This window comes from Notechis scutatus, chromosome 1 (genome assembly GCF_049901735.1).
Source record: "Notechis scutatus isolate UNSWTSFEM ecotype Mainland chromosome 1, rNotScu1.2, whole genome shotgun sequence".
Classification (NCBI taxonomy): domain Eukaryota; kingdom Metazoa; phylum Chordata; class Lepidosauria; order Squamata; family Elapidae; genus Notechis; species Notechis scutatus.
In genome coordinates this window covers 211,469,820-211,496,067 of record NC_142009.1, presented here as the reverse complement: position 1 = coordinate 211,496,067, position 26,248 = coordinate 211,469,820, and the positions used below count along the sequence as shown (strand labels likewise).

The 26,248-nt window shown below is 35.3% G+C and overlaps 1 protein-coding gene across 4 annotated transcripts in view; it reads right to left on the bottom strand.

The window, feature by feature from the left end:
• The window catches only part of NCKAP5 (NCK associated protein 5), a 711,275-nt gene that overhangs the window by 78,378 nt on the left and 606,649 nt on the right, over positions 1 to 26,248 (bottom strand). For all 4 annotated transcript variants that reach the window (XM_087950139.1, XM_087950137.1, XM_087950138.1 and 1 more), the window contains 2 exons: positions 24,701 to 24,878; positions 20,273 to 20,351 (listed from right to left, as the gene is read on the bottom strand). In XM_087950139.1, the coding sequence (XP_087806265.1) occupies positions 20,273 to 20,351; positions 24,701 to 24,878 (257 nt within the window). The remainder of the gene's footprint in view (positions 1 to 20,272; positions 20,352 to 24,700; positions 24,879 to 26,248) is intronic.

The window sequence follows — 26,248 nt, the reverse complement described above, 5'->3', positions numbered from 1 at the left end:
TTGCCTTCTTTCCTCCTGCCATCATCAATGTCCCAACATACTATAGGCTTCCTTTGGGGGGGGGGGATTGATCCTTTGTAAAACTACTGAATAGCATGTGGTACTTCTATGGCTGCAGGGAGCAATAACTAGCCTAAACTACATACAAAAACTACAAATAAAGTGATTCGCTCACCTGGAGAGGATGTCTTGGGATTCCATACCATATAAAGCATATACAAAAAGAAGAGAAAGTCAAAGAACATGAGGAAGACCCAGAAGAAGATGGAGAAACAACATCAAAGACACACTACATCAACATCAATTGACAATGTTTGAGGTTGCCAGAACAGCGAGAACTTTGTATCTCCTTCGACACCCAAAATGGTTGAAGGGGGAGGAGGGAAAGGAGGAGGAGGAAGAGAAGAAGAGGGGGAGGAGGAGGAGGAGAGGAAGAAGAGGGGAGGAGGAGGGAGGAGGAGGAGGAGGAGGAGGAGGAGGAGGAGGAGGAGGAGAAGAAGAAGAAGAAGAAGAAGAAGAAGAAGAAGAAGAAGAAGAAGAAGAAGAAGAAGAAGAAGAAGAAGAAGAAGAAGAAGAAGAAGAAGAAGAAGAAGAGAAGAAGAAGAAGAAGAAGAAGAAGAAGAAGAAGAAGAAGAAGAAGAAGAAGAAGAAGAAGAAGAAGAAGAATCTGTGGAGTGTTCATATTTTTTCCCCATTTCTTTTATTTGTTTTCCCTTGGAGACAACAGAAAAATTTCTTGACTGCCAGGTCATTAAGGCAATACCTTCGATTACTAGTCTGACTGACTGGGAATTCCTGTACATTGCAGAAGATTTCAAGGTACATGTCTACAATAGATACTAGAAGCCTTCTAGATACGTCTAAGTATAAATTCCAAAACACTGCCATGTTGTCTTGGAATGCTGTTGGTCATCAGATCCACAAAGGCAACTGATTGTGGATGGTTATTCTAGAAAATGTGTTTGGCTTCATGTGGAATGTGAGCCAAGAAGGTTGAGTTCACTTGCTGTCTGCAATGAATGGAACATGGCCAACTTTCTCCAGCAGTAGGAAGTAAGGAAAAGTGTGAGAAAATTGAGGGTAGGAAGGCTAAAGGGTTATAATCCTACGGCACATTGGTAGTCAAAATGAAGGGTAGAAGAGGAGGAGGAAAACAAAGACACCCAAAAGATTGGGAGTGGATAGGATGGTGGATTATTTAGTATTGGGAGCTGCAGAAGGAAGGAAGAGGGGGAAGGAGGGAGGGACTGAGGAAGGGAGGGAAAGGATGGAAGGGAGGGAGGGAGGGAGGAAAGAACAATTGTTGTGTCACTGATGTACTTGTTTTGTTCTCAGCTCTTCCTTTACTTCTACCCATTGCCCCTTTTCAACGTATACATAAACTACAACAGTCCAGTTTAGTTTCATGCATCAAATCATCTGAACAATATGTGGAAAACAGGTGCTCTCTCTGCTGAATACTTCACTTACAAAATCTTTTGCACATCCTTAAATTAGATCAAATAAAACAATTCAACCTAGATTGTAGTGCGCAATCATGTATTGGCTGACGCTGCTCAATACAATCTAACAAATCATGTCCTTTTCAATTTTATGTTTCCTCCTATTGATGTTTTCATAATATTTCCCATTTGTTATTTAATTTTGTCACAGTAGGCGCAGCTCTTTCAAATGTTGTTTTCCTTTTTACTATATTATGAATCTTAGTGGACTGCTAGCATGTCCCCCGGCTCAAATACTGTTTGAACACCAATGACATTTATTCTGAGGAATGATTACATTTACATCCAATATATTGACCAAACCGAGTAGTTCAAATATACATAGCAGGGGCAAAGGATTCCCCTGCTAGAAATTAAATGTGTGAAATGGGCCTACCTAAAACTTGCACTAAATTAAATGGCTGGTTTTCTTGGAAGGAAACAGATTCATCCATGGATGCCTATTAATTCTGAAACATTACCATTTGCAAATATTAGCCTGCTTTTTCATAAGCGCTCCAATGTGAATCGTTCTTTTCTTTAATATACATTTGCAATTGGCAAGTAGACCTCAAACTACAGATGGCAGAACAGATCTCTTTATTTACCCGTCCTTTCCATTCTTGGAAATGCTAAAACAAGCAAAACAAAACAAAACAAAAAACAAAACAAAAAAAAAAACCCCTCCCTCCCCAGATATTAATTTTTTTTGCTTCCAAATCAGTTCTAAAGTGGATTACATATGTTGGGCTGTGTTTAACTACATTAACTAAATTTGAATGCATCTGGTTTTCATTTTTTTTTTGCTCTGAATGGCCAACTTTTCAGTGCATGAAACTGAAAAGAAATAAGCTGTTTGTAAAAGTTTATTTTTTGACATTGGTTTGTAAAAACTAGTCTCAAAGCCATGGCATCCACTGAAGAATAGAAACACTGCATTCAAACCAGCATGCATGAAGCAGAATTGTATTGTCAACTGACAGAGCTGCACGTAAAGCCTTGCCATGCCTTGGGGCCTCAAATTCTAATACTGAATTGGAAGCACACCACACTTACAACTGCTGCATATTTTCAGCAGACAGAACTTATTTGTGACTGCTCCACAACATTATCCAGAAGATGCCTGGGGTTAATACAGGTGGCGCTCAACTTAGTACAACAAATGAGGCAAAAATTTCCATGGCTAACATTTGACACATTTGTTGAGTGAGTTTTGCCCCATTTTATGACCTTCCTTGCCACAGTTGTTAAGTGAATCATCACAGTTGTTAACGCCGTGTTAAGGGAAATCTGTCTTCCCCATTGACTTTGCTTGTCAGAAGGTCACAAAAAGTGAACACAGGAACCTAAGACACTGCAACCGTCATAAATATGAACCTATTGTCAAGCATCTACTGCCATTTGTCACAAATGGGTGTAGGGTCTCTTGCTTAGTTGGGGGTTGGACTAGATGACCTACAAGGTCCCTTCCAACTCTGATTATCTGTATCTGTATGCTGCAATGGTCATAATGTGAAAAACAAACAGGACATTTTTTTCACTAAACAAAGAACTTTACGTGAAGGACTTCCTGTACTATAGCTTCTCAGACCATAGGATCAGGTGACTGAATGAACCAATCAGACCATATCTAGCTTTATGTAACAGCTAGGAATCCATAGGCTTCTTCAAAGCCAAACTAAACATTATACCCTTTTGTTGCCAATTCAGATAGATCTACCAATCCTGAAAAACCTACTTTTTTTTTTTTTTCAAATTTAAAACACACAAGGTAATACCTGTTTATCTATTGGTTCAAACTCAGTTCCTTTTCATATGATCCTTTACTTGCTTTTCTTTAGTCAGCTACTGAAACGTAATAATAACCAACTGATCACTTCCTGGAATGTACTGCCAGATATATTGGAAAGCATAGAAACAAAACCATTTGCAATAGAATGAAGTTCCCACTTATGAACTGGACAAACTTTAAAAGTTACAGTTTTGCTTTTCAGCCATTTGGGAAACCTTGTAGAACAGCCTTCCCTACCCAAAAAGTGACTTTACTGAATGTTAACTTTCATGGGAAGACGACATACATATTTCCAAGATCAAAGCTTCTTAAGCTCTCCCTGTATTGTGTTGTGATTTGTTATTTACTCATGCTGAAAGCTCAGTAATGTTCACATTGCTGACATGGGTATTACAGCAGAGATGTTCATACATGTCTCCCTAGAGCCTTTTAGCCAAAGTTTACATAAGAGAACATTAGCCAATGAAGAGCAATTCAATACATTCAGAGTTAACAGTTTTCTAAACATCGATGCTATTTGTTCGTTTTCTTGTACTTATGTCTCCCTGTTTTAAGACATTTTTTTCAGGATCTGTCTCCATATGAAAAATTAATATCCTTATTTATCTGCTGCAATTGTAAAGATGAACTGAGGTGCTGCTTATTTGAAGAATCCAGCTCTAAAAAGGTCCGCCTCACCAATATGGAGTGCCAAACAAAGAAAAAGCAGAGGAAAATATCAGAGTCCAAACCTCTGAAAAGAAAGGAGCTGGGAAGTCTGTAAAACCAGGACAACTTACAGTTGTGTCAGGCAATTAGTTCATTCCTTCTTTGTAGACCCAATGTCTGCCATCAAACCTAAACTCTCATACTTTAGTCACAGTGAATGTCAGCTTATTGTAGATTATTGTTTGGTTTCCTAGATTCAGTGGTCCACCTTCTGCATGCTGAGTTTACTATGGGTGGTATTTTAAAACAGTTTAAGGAGATAAGGGTTGGAGAGTGAGGCTTTTTTCATAATAATAATAAAACTTTCCTATTTTCTCTCAACTGCTCTGGTTCCCCCCAAAAAAAAACATAAAATCTAAGCAATTAGTTTTTTATAATTTTTGAGGTATCAAATTCTGCTTAGTTTCTGACCAGACCCCCATTTTAAATGTGACCCAAATATTTGCTAACTACTGAATTATCCACTGACTGCTAAACAGGAATTCTTATTCAGATGTCTTCTAAGTACCAACCATATTCTATTCTTCTTAGGTTATTCAAAATCAGTCTACATAAATGTGACTCAATAATGCACAGAATTGATGTGCATCAATTCTGAATACAGATTATTATTTTGAGTAAGAAAACAATTAAAAATTGTGGTAACATGTTCACTAAAACAAGAGTAGAAACTTTCGGTGAATCCACACATTTTCCTCCAAATTATCCCAATTTCAGGACATGAATTCTCCTCCTCCAGACCAGATGATATTCTAAGCACTGTGTCCAAAGCTAACTGAATATAAGCAGGAAGTGACAGTAGTGAGCAAATGGTTATGATTTAAGGCCAACATTTTAACATGAATTTATTTCGGGAAGCTATTTTCCTTTTAACAAATTACTGCAATAAAAGCTGGTTGGGGGGTGGGGAGAACTAACTTGATCTTCAGAAAGAGAATTCTGTCCCTTCATATTAGCTCAAATTGAAATGGATGAATAATTCATTGATAACAGTAAAGGCATCCACTTAGGCCATCTGAACAGCATGGAGCTTTGGAGGACTTCCCATTGTATTTTCCCCATCTGTAGAATATGGTATTGGGGACAAAATGAGCATTTTTTTTTACTAGCCACAAGTTATATTTATCATTTTTGGGGAGTAGATGTAAGGAAAAATAGGAAAAACAAGACTCCAAATAGCTAGAATTTCTATGCATTGTTTCTGTAAAGCCACTTATCTGAGAAATCACAATATAAACACAAAGTGCATAAAGAGAACTGTCTATATTCATTGGAATATAAGGCTCTATTCTGTTTATGGACTTTTCTGGTTCTCACTTTCATTGTTATGGAATCCCTGAATACTAGGATAGGAGTCAGGTAAGAAATGCAGGATACTTTTTACAAAGCTAGATTTTAGCTGCTTCTTCCAATAATTTTGTTGTATTGTCACTCTGTGATCATTTCTCCTTTTTTTTAAATACATGTTTTAAATTTGATTCCCTTAATATTTTCATACAAGCTAAATTATGCAGGTGGTGCTTCCTCTGTGACAGAATGTAAGACAACTTCCTATTCCTAATTTACAGATAGCCATTTGACTGGGGGAACCCACTTTATCTTCCTAACAAGTAAATACAGAATTTTAAAAGAATGATTGAAATCAGGGAAAGGATTACACACAGAAATTGAGTTGCTCATTTCTAGATGTAGCCTGAGTTATTCATTTCTAGATCAAAACTATGGTTCTTACAAAAAATGAAATATAAGCCATCCAATTTTTATATATTACTTATAAAGCAGAGGCTTGAAAGAATTTACCCCTAAACTAGCTGTTATAGCATATACACATAGGGCATTGAGAAAGCATTCCTACCCCCTTCACTTTTGTCAATTTTGTTATGCTGCAGCCTATTCTACAGCTTGTTGAAATTCCTTTTTTTTCTCTCTCTCACTAATCTACACCCATCATGACAAAGTGAAAACGGAATTTTAGAAGTATCTGTAAATTTATTTACCAATTGGATGGAATAAATAACCAGCGGAATGGTTTGTCTTGAAAATTTGTGGATGCCCCATCACTGGAGGATTTTTTAAAAAAAGATTGGATAGCCAATTGTCTGAAATGGTATCGGTTCTCCTACTTGACCAGCGGGTTGGATAAGAAGACCTTTAAGGTTATTCTGTTAATTTTGGAGATGTGCTTCCTCTCAAACCATTCAAAGGATAAGCACAGCTCACCATGGGAAAAAAAGTACCATTTTGACTTAGAAGGATTCTATAAAGATGAAATCCACATAAAACTATAATACTGATCATATCTAAAAGGGTTGACTTATTGGTCATACTAGTATTTTTAACTGATTCTGGAAGCTGTCGTCCCCAGAAGGGAATCTTTAGGTATTACCTAAAGGCACCATTCATTTGGAACAATATGCCTTCGATTGATAAAACAAAAACTTCAAAATATGAATTTGGGATAAAAACATTGAAGTGCTTGAAGGAAACAACATCTTGCCATAGTGCCTCTAGCATGGGTTGGAGTTTGTGGCAGGCAGTTCACAGGAACAATTGACAGATGGAAGGAAGAATGGATTTGACTAAATATCAATATATCCTAAATATTAACATCTCACTGTCAGTGAAGAATTGGAAGGCAGAAAGGGAGTATATATTTCAGCAACAGTAATTTGAAATGTAGTTTGAAATCAGTCAAAGTATTTACTTACAAAAGGTAAATGTTTTTAAATGTCCCCCATATTGGGACACTCCTGAAAATATGTGGTCAGATCTCAACCGTGTAGGACTTGTAAAAGAGACCTAAGAATATGTCTGAATTAGAAGAGTTTTGCAAAGAAGAACAGGAGGTTAAAAAAAAAGATCTCCCAATGCAACGATAGAAAGATGCTTCATTGTTCTGTTATTTTGAATCTGTATATAACTGATCATAAAAGGATGCAAGATATGCGTTCAAATCGGCAAGAAAATTAGTTGTTTAACTTAGTACAACGTGAAGGTTGTGTCAGCTCTGATTCATTTAGAGTTTATTGAAACATACCATTTGACCAGGTGTGCCTAAACATTTGCATGCAACTGTCAGATTTACACATATTTTTCAGAGTGCTATTCATTTTATATTCTCCATGTAACTGAGATGGTACGGGGTAAATTTTCTGGAAAAGTAATTATAATTCAATGGCTGATTATATTATAATTCAATAGCTGATTGTACATAATTATAAAGGCATTTTAGGACTATGTTTAATAAGGAAGTTGATCCAGAACACTAATATATTTGGCTTAAAGGAGGGACAGCTAAACTGAATAACCCAGTAGTTTTTCAGAAGAATTGGCAATTAGACAAGTGCAATGTGTTTTATCTCTTAAAAGAAGAAAGTAATTATTTGTCTTCAACAAACTGTGACGAAGAGTAACTTGACATTATTTAGAAGATACTAATGCATACTAGATACTTATTATTCAGGAAGGGAGATTTTTTAAAAAAATAATTCCTTTTATAAAGAATGAATGCATGTTTCCAGAATAGAATTGTTTCTACATAAAACCATTTCATTAAATTCCTGTTAACTTTGCCTACCCCAATCATTATCAAAGTTCTGACAATTTTCAATGATTCCTTGTTTAATTTTAAGTATATTTTCTTAAAAAGGCATATTTGGAAATTTTACAGTATGTTGAGGATATCTCACAAAACAGCTATCATGGCCAACCATGGAACATCCATTTATCCAAAGGTGAACTAGTCTTCTGGGAAATATGTTTCTCAGTTCAGAAGGGGTCTTTTATTGGGTACAAGACTGTGATGGAAATAAATATGATTCTAGAGAGTAATGCTTTGTTTCTTAACAGTCCAACCTTAAATATGTGGGCTATGGTTTCTGTCAGAGGTTTGGACAATGTAACGGTTGAGAATTGCAAAACTGAAAGTGAAATATCAGCCAATCAAATAAATAAATAAATACCTTGCTCCCATATCTGCCTGGCGTTATTTCTCTTTATAATCTTGTTCACTTCTTATGATCAGGGCCTTTTTCTGCTCTAGGTTATAAATTCAGATCTTCCAGGATTTGGCTTCATAACTCTGGAATCAGCTCCCTCCTTCTCTTTTTCTCTTCAATGACCTCAAAAGGGATATACATATCTCTTATCTCTAACTCTTTGACATGAGTTAGTGGAAACCAATTATCCCAATTTACGCTTACTCTTCTTGCTTAAATATTGTTTTATTAGACTTATGGATGTATGTGTATTTGGTCGTACGATGGAGCAATGCTTTCAATGTGTATAGTTGTTGCTTTTGGTTTCTCCCAGTTAATATTTGTGTAAAAGTTTGGTTGTTGAGAACTAATTTTATTTGTTGGAATAAGCTGCAACCAATATGGCAGTAGAGGCATGTTAAGAAATTATTCACAAGTTATAAATTTTAGTACACAATGACAGTATTTCCAGAAAAGAGTTTTTTTGGTATTCACCTTACCAGATACCTCTAGTGTCTATTGCTATTGGGATATTTCCTTGTACAGGAACATTTGTATGTTGAACTGTGTGTACAAAGGGAAGTTTTCTAAACAGATCTGCAAAGTTCCAAGGATATCAAAAGGATACTCTATATAGAGTCTATATGACATGCATGAAGACCTATTCTCAACAGAAGTGTTGGAGTAAGTTGTAAAAATATTTGTATATAACTACAGTAAACTATTGTTTCTCAAAAGTGTGCCAGCATATTTCCACATCAATTCCCTGCTAATATTTCAGTTTTCTGAATCTGTCTTGAAAAGTTACAAATCAACAACTACAAGATCTAACTTGTTAAATCACTCTCTCTCACACATACAATTAAAACTTGGTTATCTCTAAGGTGCTCTAGAACTATTAGAAAGAGTGTGATGGCATGCAGATACAGATAGCTAAAAACTTGATTTGTTTTTCTCCTTTTGATCCAAGTATTACACCTCTGAGTAGATTTTTTAAAAAAGGTACTCCCTCAAAAAAGTAACAGTTGATTTGATGCTACTGGTTTTGTCTGGCAGCTGGTATCCTACTAAATTTGCTTGGAAAACATTTAGGTGTTCTATAGATTTCTCTGGGTAGCAAGTAAGTACATGATGCAAATATTCCTTTATCTGATGGGATGGAAAATGAATGGCTCACATACTTGTGAAGATGATTGTTACATGATTCTACTCAATTTCTATTGAAAAGGTTCATTAAATAAAGATTGACACTGATAAGCTACATTCTCAAGCTGCAGGAGAGCATAACAAACTTCTGTTGAATATAGCTTTTGGTTTCAGGTGAGAAGATTTTTTAGTACTGCACGATCTTTTCTTTCTCTGAATTTTACATCTCATCTTCTGAATAAAAACTCATCCAATTCATTACAGTTTGTTACTAAATCTGCTCATTTCAATAGATCATTCTGTAATATCTTAACAATTCACGGATCCGCTCATCTAATTTGACTGTTACTTTGCAGATATTTTTAATGCAAAGGATATTATCTCAAATCTGATGAGCTTAAGCAAGGCACTAAAGTCTTAGTCTTATCTTCCACATAACTTAAATAATAAAATAATAAACCTGTTTATTGATTATTTCAATAAAAGTAATATTTGGGTATACACAGAAGATGTAAGTTTACTGCTTCTATATTACTTGAGAAATAATTTGGTGTCTGTGGTCAGAAAGAATTCATAAGAACAGAGTCAACTAGTAATTACGCAGGTATATGAACCTATTCAGATCTTAAGATCATATGCATGGATATGAACATGGATATGAACCTATTCAGTTCTTAAGATCAGCAACACAAGCAGTCTTAAAGGCACCTTTATTTTCCCAAGTCACTTCTGTCATGTCACCCCTCTAGTCCTTCTTTTCATTAAAGGCATGCTTGCTCCCATTCACTTTGATTTCAGGAAAGTAGTCAAGATCTCCCTCTTCCACCATGCTTTGTTAGTCTGATTTGGCTGTGGTCATAACTTCTTAAAATGAGATTTTCATTGCTTATATTTTCTGTTTTCTTCTCTCTAATAGTTAGGCACCTTCAGTAATTTTTGAGGAGCAGGATGGGATATAAATGCAGTAAATAAACAACCAAAGGCTGGCAAAAGATAGAAAAGAAATAATCCCTTAAAATCTTCTCCTTGTTGCTATCTAATATATAAACCTTCTAATAGGTGCTCTTACTACATGGAGAGAATACTGATCTACAGTAAGGCAGGGATGGGTAATGCAAGGACTAACTCCTCGATTGGAGGTTGCACATAAATTGTTTATTATCCTCTCCTCCATAATTTCTAGAGTTGTATTAAGCAAGAAGAAGAATTTAATCACCTTCCTCTTGGTGACCTCTTTCCCTGGCAATTACATTCTTGATATCTGTTCCAATAGCAGATTAACCAACTATTATAAGCTTGGTTTTTTCCCCCCTGGGAAGAAATTGCATGAGGACAATATTCATTTATCTTCTCTGAGAGATCACACAAACAATTCCTCAACTTGTTCAGTAACAAGGATAGCAGTGCTGCCAAGAGTATAATGGGGATAGGAATTGCAGAGAATGTACACCCACAATGTACCGCATTGGGAGACCTCTGAGGGCTATAGGGTTACCAATACTGAAAATCCTTAATGGAATATTAACAATTGTGAAAATTGGACAAGCATTCCTATCCATCTGCTGAACTGACGTAGATTACTTTAGGTCCAAAGAGTTGCAGTAATTGAAAAAGTATGGTCTCCTTACTCATGAAGCAGGCAGAAATCCGATCAGCTTATTAAAGAAAGCTACCGTTATACAAAGTACCTTCACGACATGAAATGGAGATGTAGATAGAGATATACACCAATGCCTTTTACAGGACACAATAAATATATGCTAACAGCAAACATATTTTTTTCAATCATTTCCTACCTAGTCATAACAGAGACATACCAACCATGCCTGAATGCTCCCAATATTTACAGAATTACGAACAAATTAAGCTAGACGCATGTATAGAAACACACACACACAAATCCCCAAAACAGTCCAAGAAGCACAGCAGATCTATTCCATATACACACAAGTGGGGTTATTGGAGGTAAGCCTAAAAACCTGGTGCAGAAGGTGAAGAAAACAGAGTGGCTAAAAACCTAAATCAGAGTATTTAAGAATAAAGAATTTGTTCCGGGTCCTGCCTGTATAACTAAATAATAAAGTCAAAATCCTTATATAATAAAAATGCCCCTATATAATAAAAATGATCCATAAGAAATATGCCTCTGGAATTTCTATACTTTGTAGAAATACAAAACAAAATAAGACATAAAATTGGAAAACACTTGAATTAGATTCAACGAGAGCAAACAACTGGAGAAAGCAATGATACCTTTCAGGAATGCTCCAAATAGCAATATTTTTAGAGACAACCTCACATAAAATTGATGGAATAAACTGTAATTGACACACCACATAGTCAACACATATTCAGAGAGGGTATAAGCACACATCCTGATACCGTGACAGATACCTATCTATTCATGTATATGTAAAAAGCAGGGTTATGTATTAAAAACTTACATTTAGAAGGATTTATTTTTTTGACCAGGTGGGTGAAAAGAGAGAGGGGGGGAATAAATTTACAATGCCATCTTTGATACTTAATGCAATTTCTGACACAAAAAAAGCAGAAAGAAGACTGAACATTAGTTAACACAAGTTAAACAAGAGTAGAATTCTTTAATGATTTTCCAATAATGCTTAAGAGCTCTTTAATATAAAACTCCATTCTTCGCTTTTGAATGTTTAGCATCACTTTGTCTCTGAACTTACAATCAAATTATATGCAAAACTCTTTGAACAAAAAGTTTCCCTTTGAATTTTTCATAATCTTTTCCTTTCTTTTGTGGAAACTAGAGGTGTGATCTGAAAATTACCATCATTATTATATGTGTCCCGTTTCAGAGATATTTCCCTACCAAACAGAGAAACAGAACTATCACATGTGCACAAAAAAGTAGTTGGAAGAGGAGCAACTTTCAGCTTCCTGCTGGCTTCCCCACTGACTTTCCTTTTGGAAAGCTAGCAGGGAGACTTGGAAATGATGGATACGTGATCACGACAGCAGTGCAGTGGCGCAGCGCTGAAGCAGTTATAGTTGAAGCAACTACAACTTTGCCAAATATCAATCCCATATGAATAATGGGTCCCAGATTTTGGATGCATTCTTTTTTTTTTTTTAAACAAATTTTATTAATTTTTAAAAGCATACAAAACATAAAAGATAAACATAAAACCTTTTTTCTAAAAGTTTCTAAAAATTATTTGTAAGTTTTACAACATTAACACATTTCCTTACAATCACATATTTTCCCTTTCTGGCTTGCTTTATTTTCTTCTATCTTTCTCTCCATTATCCTTTTCTAACCTTTCTCCAAGGTTTTATTAGCTCATTCAAACATAAACACATAAGAATACAAAACATATAAACATAAAAAAAAAACATCTTTTCTGAAAGTTGCTTAATCCTGGGTCAAAACTCTTTGTACAGACACAAACTCAAATTCATATTCATTTTATATGCCATTCCATATCTTATTACCATTTTCAATTTTTTATATAGCTTCTTCTCTCTCTTAGATTCTCTTAATTTTATTTTATTTATCTAATCTCAGTTCAAATCATAATATTTATTATTCTTTGTCTGTTTATTTCCAACTATCCATTTATCTTTCTTCTTTAAAAAAAAGCTTCTCCTGTACACTAATTGGAGTATGACGCCTTTACCTCTTTCCCCTACATTTATAATACTTAATATAAAATACCTAACTTACATTGGGATTCTGTTTGGTACATTCTAAAATTATACAATATTATCAATACCAATACTAATCTATTCATTAATATTCATATTCTTTTATATCATAAACACTTAGCACATTACTTTTCAATTAATTAACATACTTTTGTGGGAGCACCTACTTTCCATAATTATTCCCCCCCACATCACATATTTTAAATCATTATTTCATTAAGGTATTCCTCCTTCTCCTACTTCAAATCTCTCCTTTCAAAAAAAAAATTTCACTGAAATAACACTGTCTAATCATTAATATTGACATTCATTTATATCTTTCTCCCCAAAATTCCTTTATATCTTAACCATTTTATCCATTTCAATTAAATATCATGCCTTTTTGGGAATAATTATATTTTCCACAATTATTCCCCCCACATCATATCTCAAATCCTTATTTCATGAAATGTTTCCCTTTTCTTAACACAAGTTTCACTAAGTTATATTAAACATTTTATCACACTTTAAATTGCACATTATTTCCAACTTTCTAAAATTATTTCTAAATACAAATATAAAAACAATCTTATGTACCTTTAGAATCCCTTTATCAATAAAGTTTACCCATTATCTCTAAAAAAACTTTTGTTTCTTTACATCTTGCTCTCTACTATTGAGGCTTCTCGTCCCTTTTCTCCCTTGCTTATTCTTCTCTCTGTCCTCTTTACCCCTTTGTCTCTCCACCTCCCTTTTTCTCTGCTTTCCTCCTTTCTGTTGTCTTCTAACATAATATCTCCTTTTCATCTTGTTTTTCTCTTTTTTGATTGCTTTTATAGGTCTTAAAGTCTCTTTTTCCTTTTTCTCTTTCTCCTTTCCTTCCCCAGCCAAAGTCACTTGTTCATCAAAAATGGCTTCTTCTTTGTCCCAGTCATCCTGTTGTTCATTCAATTTTACATAAGTGTAGACCGCCATTTCTAAATACTGAAAAAGAGTATCAAAAACGTCCTTCCCTTCTTGCTTTTCTTTTTCATATTTTTGATATAAGTTTCAATCCGTCCACAAGTAATGCCATTATAAAGAGAAAAAGTTTTCCCAAGCAACCACCCAAGTGCTTTTAATCAGAGATAATTCTCAAAAGTGGTAAAATCACCAAGCGATCCAAGTAAGTTATTTCTTTTAAGCACTTTCTCCTTCTTCACTTTCTCTTTCTGGGATTGGAGTTTGATCACAAAGTTCCATTTAATATATATCTTTCAGAAGCCTTGTTAGTATTTATAACTCTTTAAAAATCCAGGCAGTCTTCTCCTTATTTTCAAATTCTAATCCAATTTTTCCCTCTCCCTTACCACTCACAGCAAAAAGAATTTTTTAAAGTCTTTTTTTTAAAAAAAAGATCATTCAGAAATCCTTATCTCTTCAGTGTTTAATTACCTAGATTTTCAGATTTCTCTTGTTGTTCCATCCACTGTCACGTTAGGAAGGAGAGTGAAGAAAAAAACTTTCCCTTTTAGAATTGTGTGCGCCGCTTGTAACTCTCTCTGGAAACAATGTAGCAACTTCTCTGTAGCAATTTTCAAGTCCCAGGAAACTTTCTTTTGCTTTATCCCTTGGCAACTTTATCCCGGTCCAGAAACAACTCTCACGATTTTTCCGATTTTCTTCCTCCTGCACAATCTTGTCCGTTTGCAGGTTTCTTCATGGCGGCCATTGCTGACCGCCGCTCCTCTGCCTCGGGAAAAGGGGGTTTTGCTGGCTGGGGAGGGGGTCTGCGACACCCCTTATCCCCTTTCCAGATCCCCCCTGTCTTCAGCTGCCCCTACAGGGCAGCTATATCCCCCAGATCCAAACGGATCGGGGGAACCTTGGCAGTGAGCTCGGCAGGGATCGCCCTGGATTGCGAATCCCTGCCGCTGCTGAAGCCTCGCAAACCGGAAGAGGATTTTGGATGCATTCTTTAAGTTAGTCTGTATGGGGTACATTGTAAAGAATTATGGGTCTATGATGCACTGTTATGCCCAATTACAGATTAACAGAGTTGGAAGGGACCTTGTAGGTCATCTAGTCCAACCCCCCGCCCAAGCAGGAGACGGATTGTAGGTGACATCCTACAAACAAGGTTTTAGTAGTATGTCGATCAATTGCTCTCAATTTCAAAAAAATATTTCATGAAATCCAGCTCAACAATTTCAATGAAGAATGTATATAACCGAAACACTGTTGTTAACAGTTGTTTAGTTTTATAGTGCTAATACGGATTTATGCTATTTTAACTTTTGTTTGGGAGCCATCCAGAGCTGGTTATAAGATGGGTGGTTACATAAATGTTTTAAATAAATAATTAAAAAACAAAGGCATATATAAGACAAGCTTTTTTTCCTGATGAAATTGTTTTTAAGTTAAACCGTTGAACCTTTTGCAGTGTTATTCTTAAAAAGTGAAAAATGATGTTACAAGAAAATGACTTCTATAGAAGGCAGAATCTACCTGGCAGATGTTTAACAATAAATTTAATGGACTGCAGAGCTCAAGTACAGCATACCAAAGAAGCTGTCACTTCAGTTTTTAATTCTGGGGCAAACACTTGTATTTCTGATTACAGAGGGAATTGCTGTTGGGTTTCACTAAACCTTCTTGCTCCTTGATCTATTTATTTCCCTTTTAAACCTCAATGGAATACACATTTCTCTAAAATCAATGTGCACTGTATTTCTGAGTAATATATTCTAGAAGAGCTTCCTAGACAGAAAAAAAATTCTGTGCCATCCAAATAGCAGCCTTCTCATTTCTTCCACTGATGAAATGTATACAATGATCCTTTAAATTCTTTTTTATTGTTGTTGTGTACAGATATGTATGGTATAGACACAAATAAACTTAAACAGATAATTACAATGGTTCCTTTATGTCCTCCTTCTGCAACTAAGCACAAAAATAGGATTATATCCTATATTCTCTAAGTAGATTTTTTTCTCACAATATTTCCCCCCCTTCTAGGCATAAAAATCATCGTGTCCTCTGAAACCTGCTCCATAGAATCACCACCAAAATGGATTTATATCTTTGTGTGTGGAATGGGTGAGGATATTTCATTTTGCTCCTGGCAATAGATGCCATTCCACTATGGATGGGCACTATGGAAGGTAAGTCAATTATACTATGACAACTGGTATAGCATCTTTGCAAAGTCAATCAATTAATCAGTCAATTAATCAAATCTCACCAGACAAAGCTGAATAAGAACCAAAATACCCAAATTATACTTAAAATAAAATCAGAGACACAGAGACTTAACAAATGAAGGCGAATATATGTGTCTCAGGATAATGTTGCAAATCCAAATCGGATCCTACAACAGAGACTCAAGAAATTGATTATGGATTCTTGCAATTTCTAGATTCATTTTTTAAACAGGTATGGAATGTTCACAGTTTTCCCTGCTGTAAAAATATCTAATATTTACAATGTCTAGAACAATAGTTTAGATTCTTATCAAACATATTACACTGTATTCTCAGGTTCTTTTAAAGAAAGGCTAATCCTAGGAAATATTAGAATATTTCAAACATACAGGCTCACTAAATACATTTGAACAGGATAAAAAAAAATGCCTAGAAACCAATATTTTATATATGCATGGCTTTAATTGAACCAAGAGTGTTTAATTGTGATAAAATATTCTAGAACCACAAGTTGCATGTTTGCTAACTTGTCAACCATATATACTGTACCAACTTAATATTCAATAAAGGAGTGATTCTTTTTCATGTAGATATTTTTTACTCTTAAACTATGCAAACACTCCATTTTGTTTCATAACGTGCTTTTTTTCCATAAAAGTTAAGACAAAATAATGGCTCATTAAAATGTGAAAATAAAACAATATATCATAATAATCTTTAAATTAGCATTTCATTGTAGCTCTAGTGATTGGGAAAAAGTTGGAAACAAAAGCGCATAAAAACATATCAGATGGGATATTCTATCCCCTTGGGAGAGAGGTAGAAAACATGGCTAATGCAAGAGATTGTGAATAACAAACAAAAACTTGCTTAATATGCTTTGGAGTTTAAATTTAAGCCAGAGCTCAGAACATGTGAAAAATATTCTGTCAATGTATTTGTTGTCTTTTTTTAAAAGGAGAACACATCTTCTTAGTCTAAATGCCCTTACTGTGTGAATATAGTAGTTCATTTATTTATTATTAGTTATTTAATAATATTAAATTAATTTATCATTATTAAAATATGATTTGTTTATACCCCAACTTTATTATTTTTATAAACAACTCAAGGTGGCAAACATATCTAATACTCCTTCCTCCTTTTATTTTCCTCCCAACAACCACCATGTGAGGTGAGTTAAGCTGAGAGAGAGAGCGTGGCCTAAAATCACCTAGCTGGTTTTTCATATCTAAGGCAGGACTAGAACTCCTGGTTTGAAGCCTGGTGCCTTAACCCCTAGATCAAATTCTTCATGTATTAGCTATATAACAGAATCTGCTTATTTCTAGCAAAGGAAAACAAAATAGTATATATAGCAATAGCAATAGCACTTAGACTTATATACCGCTTTATATGCTTTACAGACCTTTCAAAGCGGTTTACAGAGTCAGCATATTGCCCCCAACAATTTGGGTCCTCATTTTATCCACCTCAGAAGGATGGAAGGCTGAGTCAACCTTGAGCCTGGTGGGATTTGATCTGCCATATTGTAGTAGTAGCTTGCAATACTGCACTCTAACCACTGCGCCACCGAGGCTCTCTATATATTATTGACATAATTTGTATTAAATATATTTATGACCCAGAATAAAACATTTTTTAAAAAATATAAGTGTAGTGAGTTAAGTGTGAGAGTTTGCTGTGTGTCGCTAAAATGCACTTATATATACATTTGACAATTTTTTAAAAAATAACATGGATAGTTCAACTATCTTTTAGCTTCTGGGTTAAATCAGTAGAATTGTATCTATAGTCACGATGGTGAGATGATCTTTTATGTTCAGCACAATACATAGGGTTTGGAGCTCTAACTGACAGTCAAAGTAGCATAATTTACAGAAGATTTGTCATTGTGCATGTACAAGTATCTCTATAATAGCTGTTTATTAAACTTGCAGAATCTTAGAACTAAGATTATTGCTCTATGTCTCACAATGTTTTCCCTAAGAGACTGTGGGAAGTGATGAATTTAGGCTGGTAAATTTAAATATTTGACTAAGTAACTCCTTCTTCAGAGAAAAGTTTGTAGACAGGCCATGCATAGCTTCCAATTACTTAGTTACTAGTTCCTGGTAATTTGACAAGCATCTTTCAAACTGTGTTATGACAATGAAGTTTCCAGCTGAGTCCTTATTATAGCCTTTTAAAATATTGGACAAGTCTTTCTCATCTAAGGCAGAATCGGTCTCCTTAATCACTAACGGATTTATTTCTAGGAAAGAAAAATCCATTCAAATCATGTCAATTTTGATATGCGGCACCAGACCTTCCAACATACCATTCTTCTATTCTTCTCATTAGACACTGCTCAAGACTAACTCTAGTTCATTTGTTATTCATAATATAGAATTATATTATTTTGTAGCAAATTTTCCAAAAGCCAAAACATCCCACCAGAAGAGGGATCAAACTTAATGGCTTTATGAAAGCTTGGCTAGTCGAGGCATCATGTTGTATTCTCTGACATCAGAACTAAATCTGTAAAAGGCTTTTACAAATGGATATGTAGCACAATCAATGCATTTAAGGATAATTAAGAGAATAGACAATAATATTGTTTGATTTGGCAACTAATTCAAATCAATATCCAGAGTAGAAAGCTATGAACTTTCCCTCAACTCTGCAATCTTTTTATACATCCAAAATATATACATACAGATAGCCCTTACCAAGGGAAACAAATTGTGTTTATAATCTTCCTTCACTTTACGGACCTAAATAGGAGGATGGGTCACAAAGTCACTTTTTTATTACTCTTCTAAAGGTAAATTGTTGCTACATGAGGCAGTACTTAAATGAGGACTACCTGTACTACCAGGATAAGTTCAATAGGTTTTGTTTTGGTGCTTCATTTGTAACACAGCATAGAAACAAAAGCAGAGTGTCAGGTAGAAGCAAAAACATCACTGCTGGTCATAACATTACACTTAGTAAATTAGAAAACTATCTGCACCTAGGTAAGGAATTTCTTACTAACAGCAAATATGGCGGGGTTTTTAATAAAAAGCAAAAAATCTAAAACTTTAGAGGTAATTCCGCAAAGTAAACAACAGCCATGTTCTGTCTAATTCACACACTGCACAAACAATACAGGAATACATACAGTGCACAAGAGAGGAAAAGGAGGAGAAACTAGCAAGTTTTTATTCCATAAATTAGACTTTGAAGACTCAGATTAGAGAAATGGTGACTGAGCTTTTACTTGGTAAAAATATGGGTTAGAATGAAAAAAAAAAGGGGGGGGGATTAGAATGAACCCAATGATAAAATGGCCCTGTAGCTGCTTCCCTGATTTTTTGTTTGTTTGTTTGTTTGCTTAGGGGGCTTGGGAGACAGATTGGTGGATGTGAAATATAGGAAGAGTGTAAGAGATGAAAGAAAAGTTTGTTGCATAAATGGAAATTTGTGACAGAGGCATACATACTTCAGATCCATCTCTCCACCTTTTTTTTTCTTATTGCTAGGTTATTGTTTTTTCCCACTTTAGCGAAAATTAGGTCTGATGCATAAAAAAGAACACTGAATATTTATGTTTGGGGCACATTCAGTATGCCACTCAGAACTTTCCATGAAGCCAAATACCATTTTTTTTCAACAAAAATACCATTTTTCCCCAACATACTGAAAAGGGATGTGATGAGAAAATTCCCGAAAGCTAATGTTTAAATTACTAAAATGAAAATCTCAAATAATTGTCCATTAAATAAGAGCTGTAATGGAGGAAATTAGCAGCTGGAGAAAAGTGTAGGAGAAATAGACTCATCCCCTTCCTCCAAGACTACGGATCTACCACGAGGCCAAAATAATGAAAAATGAGTTGCATGGAACTACAATAAGTCACATGGTTTATGCTGTGATAAACAGTTCATCGTTTTGCCCTCTTGCTCCCCTGATAGATTTCCACGTACAGTAACATGCCCTGGATTTCTTTATGGAGATTTTCAATCATCCAAGTCATGGTTATCCCAAAGGTGCTTTTTCCATAAGGCAACTGGACTTTCCTGGTTTTTCCCCCATTAAAAACATTTCGCTTCTCAACCAAAATGCTTCTTCAGTTCTAACTGATTGGTGGGAAAATTCTAGGCTTTGAAGACTTGGAGTAGACAAATGGTGACCACGTTTTTCCTGGGTAATAATAAATTGTATTTAAACATACTCTGTATTTAAAGTATCTATGGCTGCTATTTGAAAAGAAGTGTTAAGAAATTCCTGTCTAATTGCCCTCGGTTTATTATGATTCAATGGGTTACATAAAGAGAAAATACACAGTTCAATTTATTAGTTTACCTATTAAATGGCTTTGATTTCTTGAATCTGGGAGGTTATCTTCTACATCCTCTTGAAAGTTTTCTCTCACTACCTTGACCTACATGACATTAAAAAAAGAAAACAATAAAAATCTCTTTCAAGTATCTCTTCGGAAGAGCACAAGATAAAAGCCAAATGATTTCAGAACACACACACACACACACACACACACACACACACACACACACACAATTTTTGTTCTTTTTGTTATCACCTTAGTGATAATATCTTAATATAACTTCCAAATCATACACAGTAAGAATTTAAAGTCACTTCATCCTGTGATTAATGACTTCTAAATTGGTTCTAAATGCTTGAATAAAAGCAACATCATGCAGCTATCAGAAACAAATTTTGAAGACAAATAATCCTTAAAGGAAAAACATCTTCTATGATTCATTTTAACAAAAGCAAAGAAATAGAGCTAAATCTCATGAAGGCATAAATTACCCTCTTTGAAAATATTATGTGTCATGATATTCATTTATATTAATAACATGAGATGCCCATGAAAAGTACTAGAGGAAGTTCCTTCCTAGGGTGCTAATATTATTTAGGCTTTATGCCAATAACTACTGGCAAACCTTTATCAAAGTGCAATGCATTATTGTTATCAGAGGTGGGACTAAACATAAGCAGTGGTTTATAAAGTCACCACATTCTATTCTCCCTAGTATACATCAAATTCAAACTGATTAATTAATTTGGGGAAAAGTCCCAGAACTATTGAGATATAATGTCTATCTAGTTCTAGGTCATTTGCAGAAGAATGATACTGAAACAGAATAAATTATAACCATTGTGGTGGTGGTTCACTATCTTTAATAATATAGCATTGGAATATTTACTTGTCCACTTTATATACCACTTAGTTAAACGGTGCCTTAAATGTACATGAAAAACAACATTACCAACAAATGAATACTACAGTCTAATTTACCCAGAGCTCATAAGCATTTGTGGGCTGGGTCAACTGTGTTAGCCTTGAACAATTTCATTACTTCTGACCCCTTCACGTACAACTACATACGAATGGTTCCTACCAGTTGTGAGATAGAGCAGTAGAATAGCTAGAATAGAATAGTAGAATATTTGTACTAATTATTAACATCCTCTAGGCAATTGGGCTTCATTGTTGTTAAAGGAATATGTAACTGCATACATACACAAATTGTTAGAGCACACAATTGCTCATAACATCATTCTGGTCTTGAACAGTCTGTATGCACCCACTTAATGAGATCCTAAGCCTTTAATCAACCCATTGTAAAAGAATTGATGCTACAACTTATCAATAAATAAAATGTTTGAAAGTCCACTGTTAGATACATCACTTAAGTAGTCCTTTTCTTTTTTTATTCCAAATAGTTTAATGACCAAATGCTAGTTAATTTATTGGCTGATTTTTATATATATATAAAACGGATTTTAAAATTGTACAAAGCAGTAGCATATGTAATCCAAGCAGTATGTTCTAATAACACTTTGATTTTTGACTTAGCAGAATACTATTTGGAGAAATAATAAATAAAGCCTTTTCAGCCTATTTTGTTGTTATGAATAAAATTATAATATTATTATATTATAATATATTAATACTATACCATGATATATCGTATTATATTAATACTATACTATTATATATTCTATTCTATTATATATTATTATATATTACATCATACACACATACACACAGAACCATCTTTATTCTTGTCCAATAAAATGAAGTGTATTTCTTAAAGATATAGCTGAATGGCTAGGATAGTTAAATGGCTAGGATTGCTACGATTGCAAAGACCTTATTATTAAAGGAGACAAAAATGCTTTTAAATTACTGAGCCATTAAACAACAAGAAGAAAGTTTTAAAAGAAACGGTAATATTGTCTTGGTTTCCCTCCCCCCCACCCCTCCCCCTCCCTTTCTTTCTGTACAGTGAAGATATACCCTAAGCTGTCAGCACCATGTTAAATGGGGCATAGTTAAATTGAGTGGCTGTGATAAGGGGCTCTGCTCTGTTATCAAAATTCTAGATCAGCTGGATTGAATTTCCTGCATATGGCGCATTTCCAGGCTTCCATTCTTTCTCTTCCTTTCAGTGACATTGCAAGGGCAGACTTAGATATGCATATAACTTGTGGTTTTATAATGCAGGGAACATCTACATTTTCAAAGAAAAGTTGATACTATAGAAGCTACTGCCGGCTTTTTTTTTTTTTTAAAGGCAGAGCGAAGGGGGGGGGGGAAACCCAGTTTTGTTAACACATTCACATGCACATACACACAAGTCTTGGAAAGGTTCTTAGTGGATGACCTTGCACATCTTCCAGGAACGGTTTTATTTTCATGGAAGTAGGTAAAAATATGCATAAGTTCAACTATTTACAAAATCTGCACTACTCTTACTATTAATCTACTCATCACTCCTTATCACCCATGCCCTCCCACTTGTGATTGTATGACGGTAACTTTGTCGCTTGTATCCTTACCATCTATATGAACTGTTTCCTAGTATGATTTGATTGCTTATGGTATCCTATGACTATTACTAAGCGTTGTACCTTATGATTCTTGACTCTTGACAAATGTATCTTTTCTTTTATGTACGCTGAGAGCATTTACACCAAGACAAATTCCTTGTGTGTCCAATCACACTTGGCCAATAAAAGAATTCTATATAATATTCTGAAGTCGATCATTTTGTCCTTAAGCATCATAAAGACTATTTTGACTTTGAATTCCCACCAGGTGGAACATCTACATTATGTTTTACCTCTTCACTATATATCTGAGAAATGGGTTTATATTTCAAACTTTATCAAAAACAGGATTGTTTGTTTTATTGTTATTTTGTGTTATAAATATCACAGGAAGAGCTGACATGCAGAACAAATATTTTTTCATTTGTGCTTGATGTAAACAGCCTACTTGGAGCAGATGTTATCCCCAAGAAGGTTTATTTTGTGCACTTCATTCATGAGATAGTTCTTAGACAGCAGTCTGTTCCTTAGCCAGCCAATCTAAATTATTCAGAACTTTTAAAAAATGGATGTGCGAGTTCTTCCCAGCCATCCTGAGTGCTTATATAGCAGAAAGGTGGAGTATAGAACTGACACAGGTAATCCTCGACTTACAACCGTTTCATTTATTGATTGTTCAAAGTTACAACAGCAAAGAAAAACCGTGACTGATGACCTTAACTCACACTTATGACTATCGGTCACGTAATCAAAATCCGGACGATATTTATGAGGGTTGCAGTGCCCTGGGCTCATGTGCTCATCTTTTGCGACCTTCTGACAAGCAAAATCAACAGGGAAGCCAGATTCATTTAACAGTTGTGTTCCTTACTTAACAACTGCAGTGTTTCGCTTATCAGCTGTGGCAAGGAAGAACATAAAATGGGGCAAAACTCACTTAACAAAGGTCTTGCTTAGCAACATAAAATTTGGGTTCGGCTGTGATCATAAGTCGAGGACTACCGGTAATAAAACAAACAAACAACAAAAACAAAGTATTTCCTGGAAAGGGGCCTCACATTATATTTTTAAAAAGAATATGGCCTCTGAGGGATTGGAGAAAAAGAAGGGCACATGTCATCTTCTATACATCAGGCTTATTGAGATTGTCCTTATCCCATTCAAAACATACATGCTTAATCCAAATCCCAGTGCATCCATCTTGGCTGTTAAAGAAGCCTGGTTCAAGCCTTTTCATTTCTAAAACAACTACAACTTGCAACAGCAAAATAATTGGGAAACCATCTCTCAGTTCAGAAATTCAGATGACCGTTGCACATCTTCCCAAATAGACAAAGCCCAAGCTTGTGCTGTTTTTAATTTACAAAGTCATCTCCAAATGTCTAACAGGCAAAACCACTGTACATAGGTAGGCTTAAGTAAATATTTAAAATTATCAAGATTATTTTGGGTTGTTGTTTTTTTTGCAATGTTTGAAGCAGCCGATACTAGATACCTAGCCACGATATTTCTTGCAATGTATTCCTTGTGATAGCTGCTCCCTATGAATCACACTTTGAGTTTAGCTAAAAATTACACGGAACTGGTCAGCGCTGCTGTTATTATTTTTTATCTCAATCTGTTTCAATTACTCCTAAGAGTTAAAAAAAAAAAAAAAGAAGGATTCCGTGTAATTTTCAGGGTCTTGCTTCAAAGCACAGGTGGCCTGTGCAAATTTTAAAGCAGGCGAGAGTCAGTTTGCACTGTTTGTTAGTCACTGAAATAGCATAATCGGATTCCCTAATCAGATCACTGGATGTTGACAGTAATCCATCACTCCCCAGTTCTGAACTGTGTCCTTTCACCATACATGAGCATGTAACCTTGTACTAATGCAATAACAGACCGGAAGAAAGGAAATTCTTAAGGGAGACTTCTCTGGTTGCTTACCAAGACCTCGTTTGGTATTTCTATATCAACCTTTGTTTTGCTGTTTTTCTTCTGGTTTCTCTGAGTATTGACAGAGTTGCTGGGAAGAGGGAAACCCTGGGATATGCTCTTCGACACGCTCCTGTAGGAAACATTTTTTGATCCACTTTCTGTCTGCTGGGCTGCCTTCTTATCAACTCTGCAGGTAGAAAGTGATTCCTCTGATCAATTATGTTGCCCTTCTTCAATCATTCTACCTTCCCTTCTGCTTCTTTCTTTAAGTTTAGTGAAATCACCCTGTGTCTTTTTCCCCCCTCTGGACTTCTGAGTGATAAATGTTGCTAACTAGCCTTGATCAAATCTGTCACTTGCAATTTCACAGACAAAATTAGACTCGTCGTTCAGGTATAATGATTCGTTTTAAATGTTCTAAGACCGTGAACCAACTTGGAAATTATCGTACAATTATTTCTGGGTGTCTTTGTGACCTAAAATCCGGGAAGCGGTGAAAGTAATTACTTTTGTGGGTTATCTTCTTTGTATACTAACAATCTGCCTCCAGTTACAAGGGGGCATTAAAGAGAACACAAAGGCAGATGCTGCATTTTTTAAATAATCTCTCCGTGATGGATGTATTAAATAAAAATGCCACGCTTAAAAACTGTATTCGTTTTAATAAGGCTGACTATTCTTTAATTTCAAAGACCACTGACCTGGCTAACAAAAAGCAGATAGAAATGATCAGGGCAGCCATGTGGAGCTGTTTTTATGGGGATATGTCACTCTATTTGGCAGGTGGTGGTGGTGTTTTGCATGTGTGAATGCACATCTGCATTATAAACAGCTGTCTCCCCTAAAAAAAGAAAAACAAAAACGAAGCAAGAGCTGGCTGCGAATCCTCTCCCAGGTACGGCAGCATTTTTATGGGAGATTCCTACTTCCCCTTTGAAAGATGGAACAACACTGTGATCCCTTGTCAGCTGTCTGAAATACCGCAGCTCAGCACAGGCTGCCCTTTCTGAAATTGCACTGTTTGATCATGTTCAAAGCTAACAAGCAAAATTATCAGAACGGGGCTGTTTCTCCCCGTTATTCAAGAATATGCAATTTCCTACAGTCTTGGCCGAGATGAATCACAAAAAAAAAAAGCAAATTACAACTGTCAAAGCAACAATTAAAAGCTGAAGAACAATCAACAGAGCAGATAAAATCAACTCTCTCCCCCCCCCCCCACCAAAAGGATGAGAAACAAACCAGGTGAACTATTGTTCTACTAAATTTTTTTAAAAAAATTCCAACAAGCTCCAGGCCATAGTAAAAAACAACAACACCCTACCACTAAAGAGGAAACAAAGGGAGATTTCTGTAGAATGAAATGTCCTTGGGCTTCATCACAAGGCTTTAAAGGATTTGTAATCTATCACCAACTTCTAAAGAAATGGCACTTTGAGTGCTAGTTCAGTGCCCAAATATGACTGAGTTGCGATTAGGCTGGCTGATGAGGTCCTAAACCCTTTGAGCCAATGAAAAAAGGGCAAGAGATCTGTGCCTGTGTGTGTCTGTGCCTTT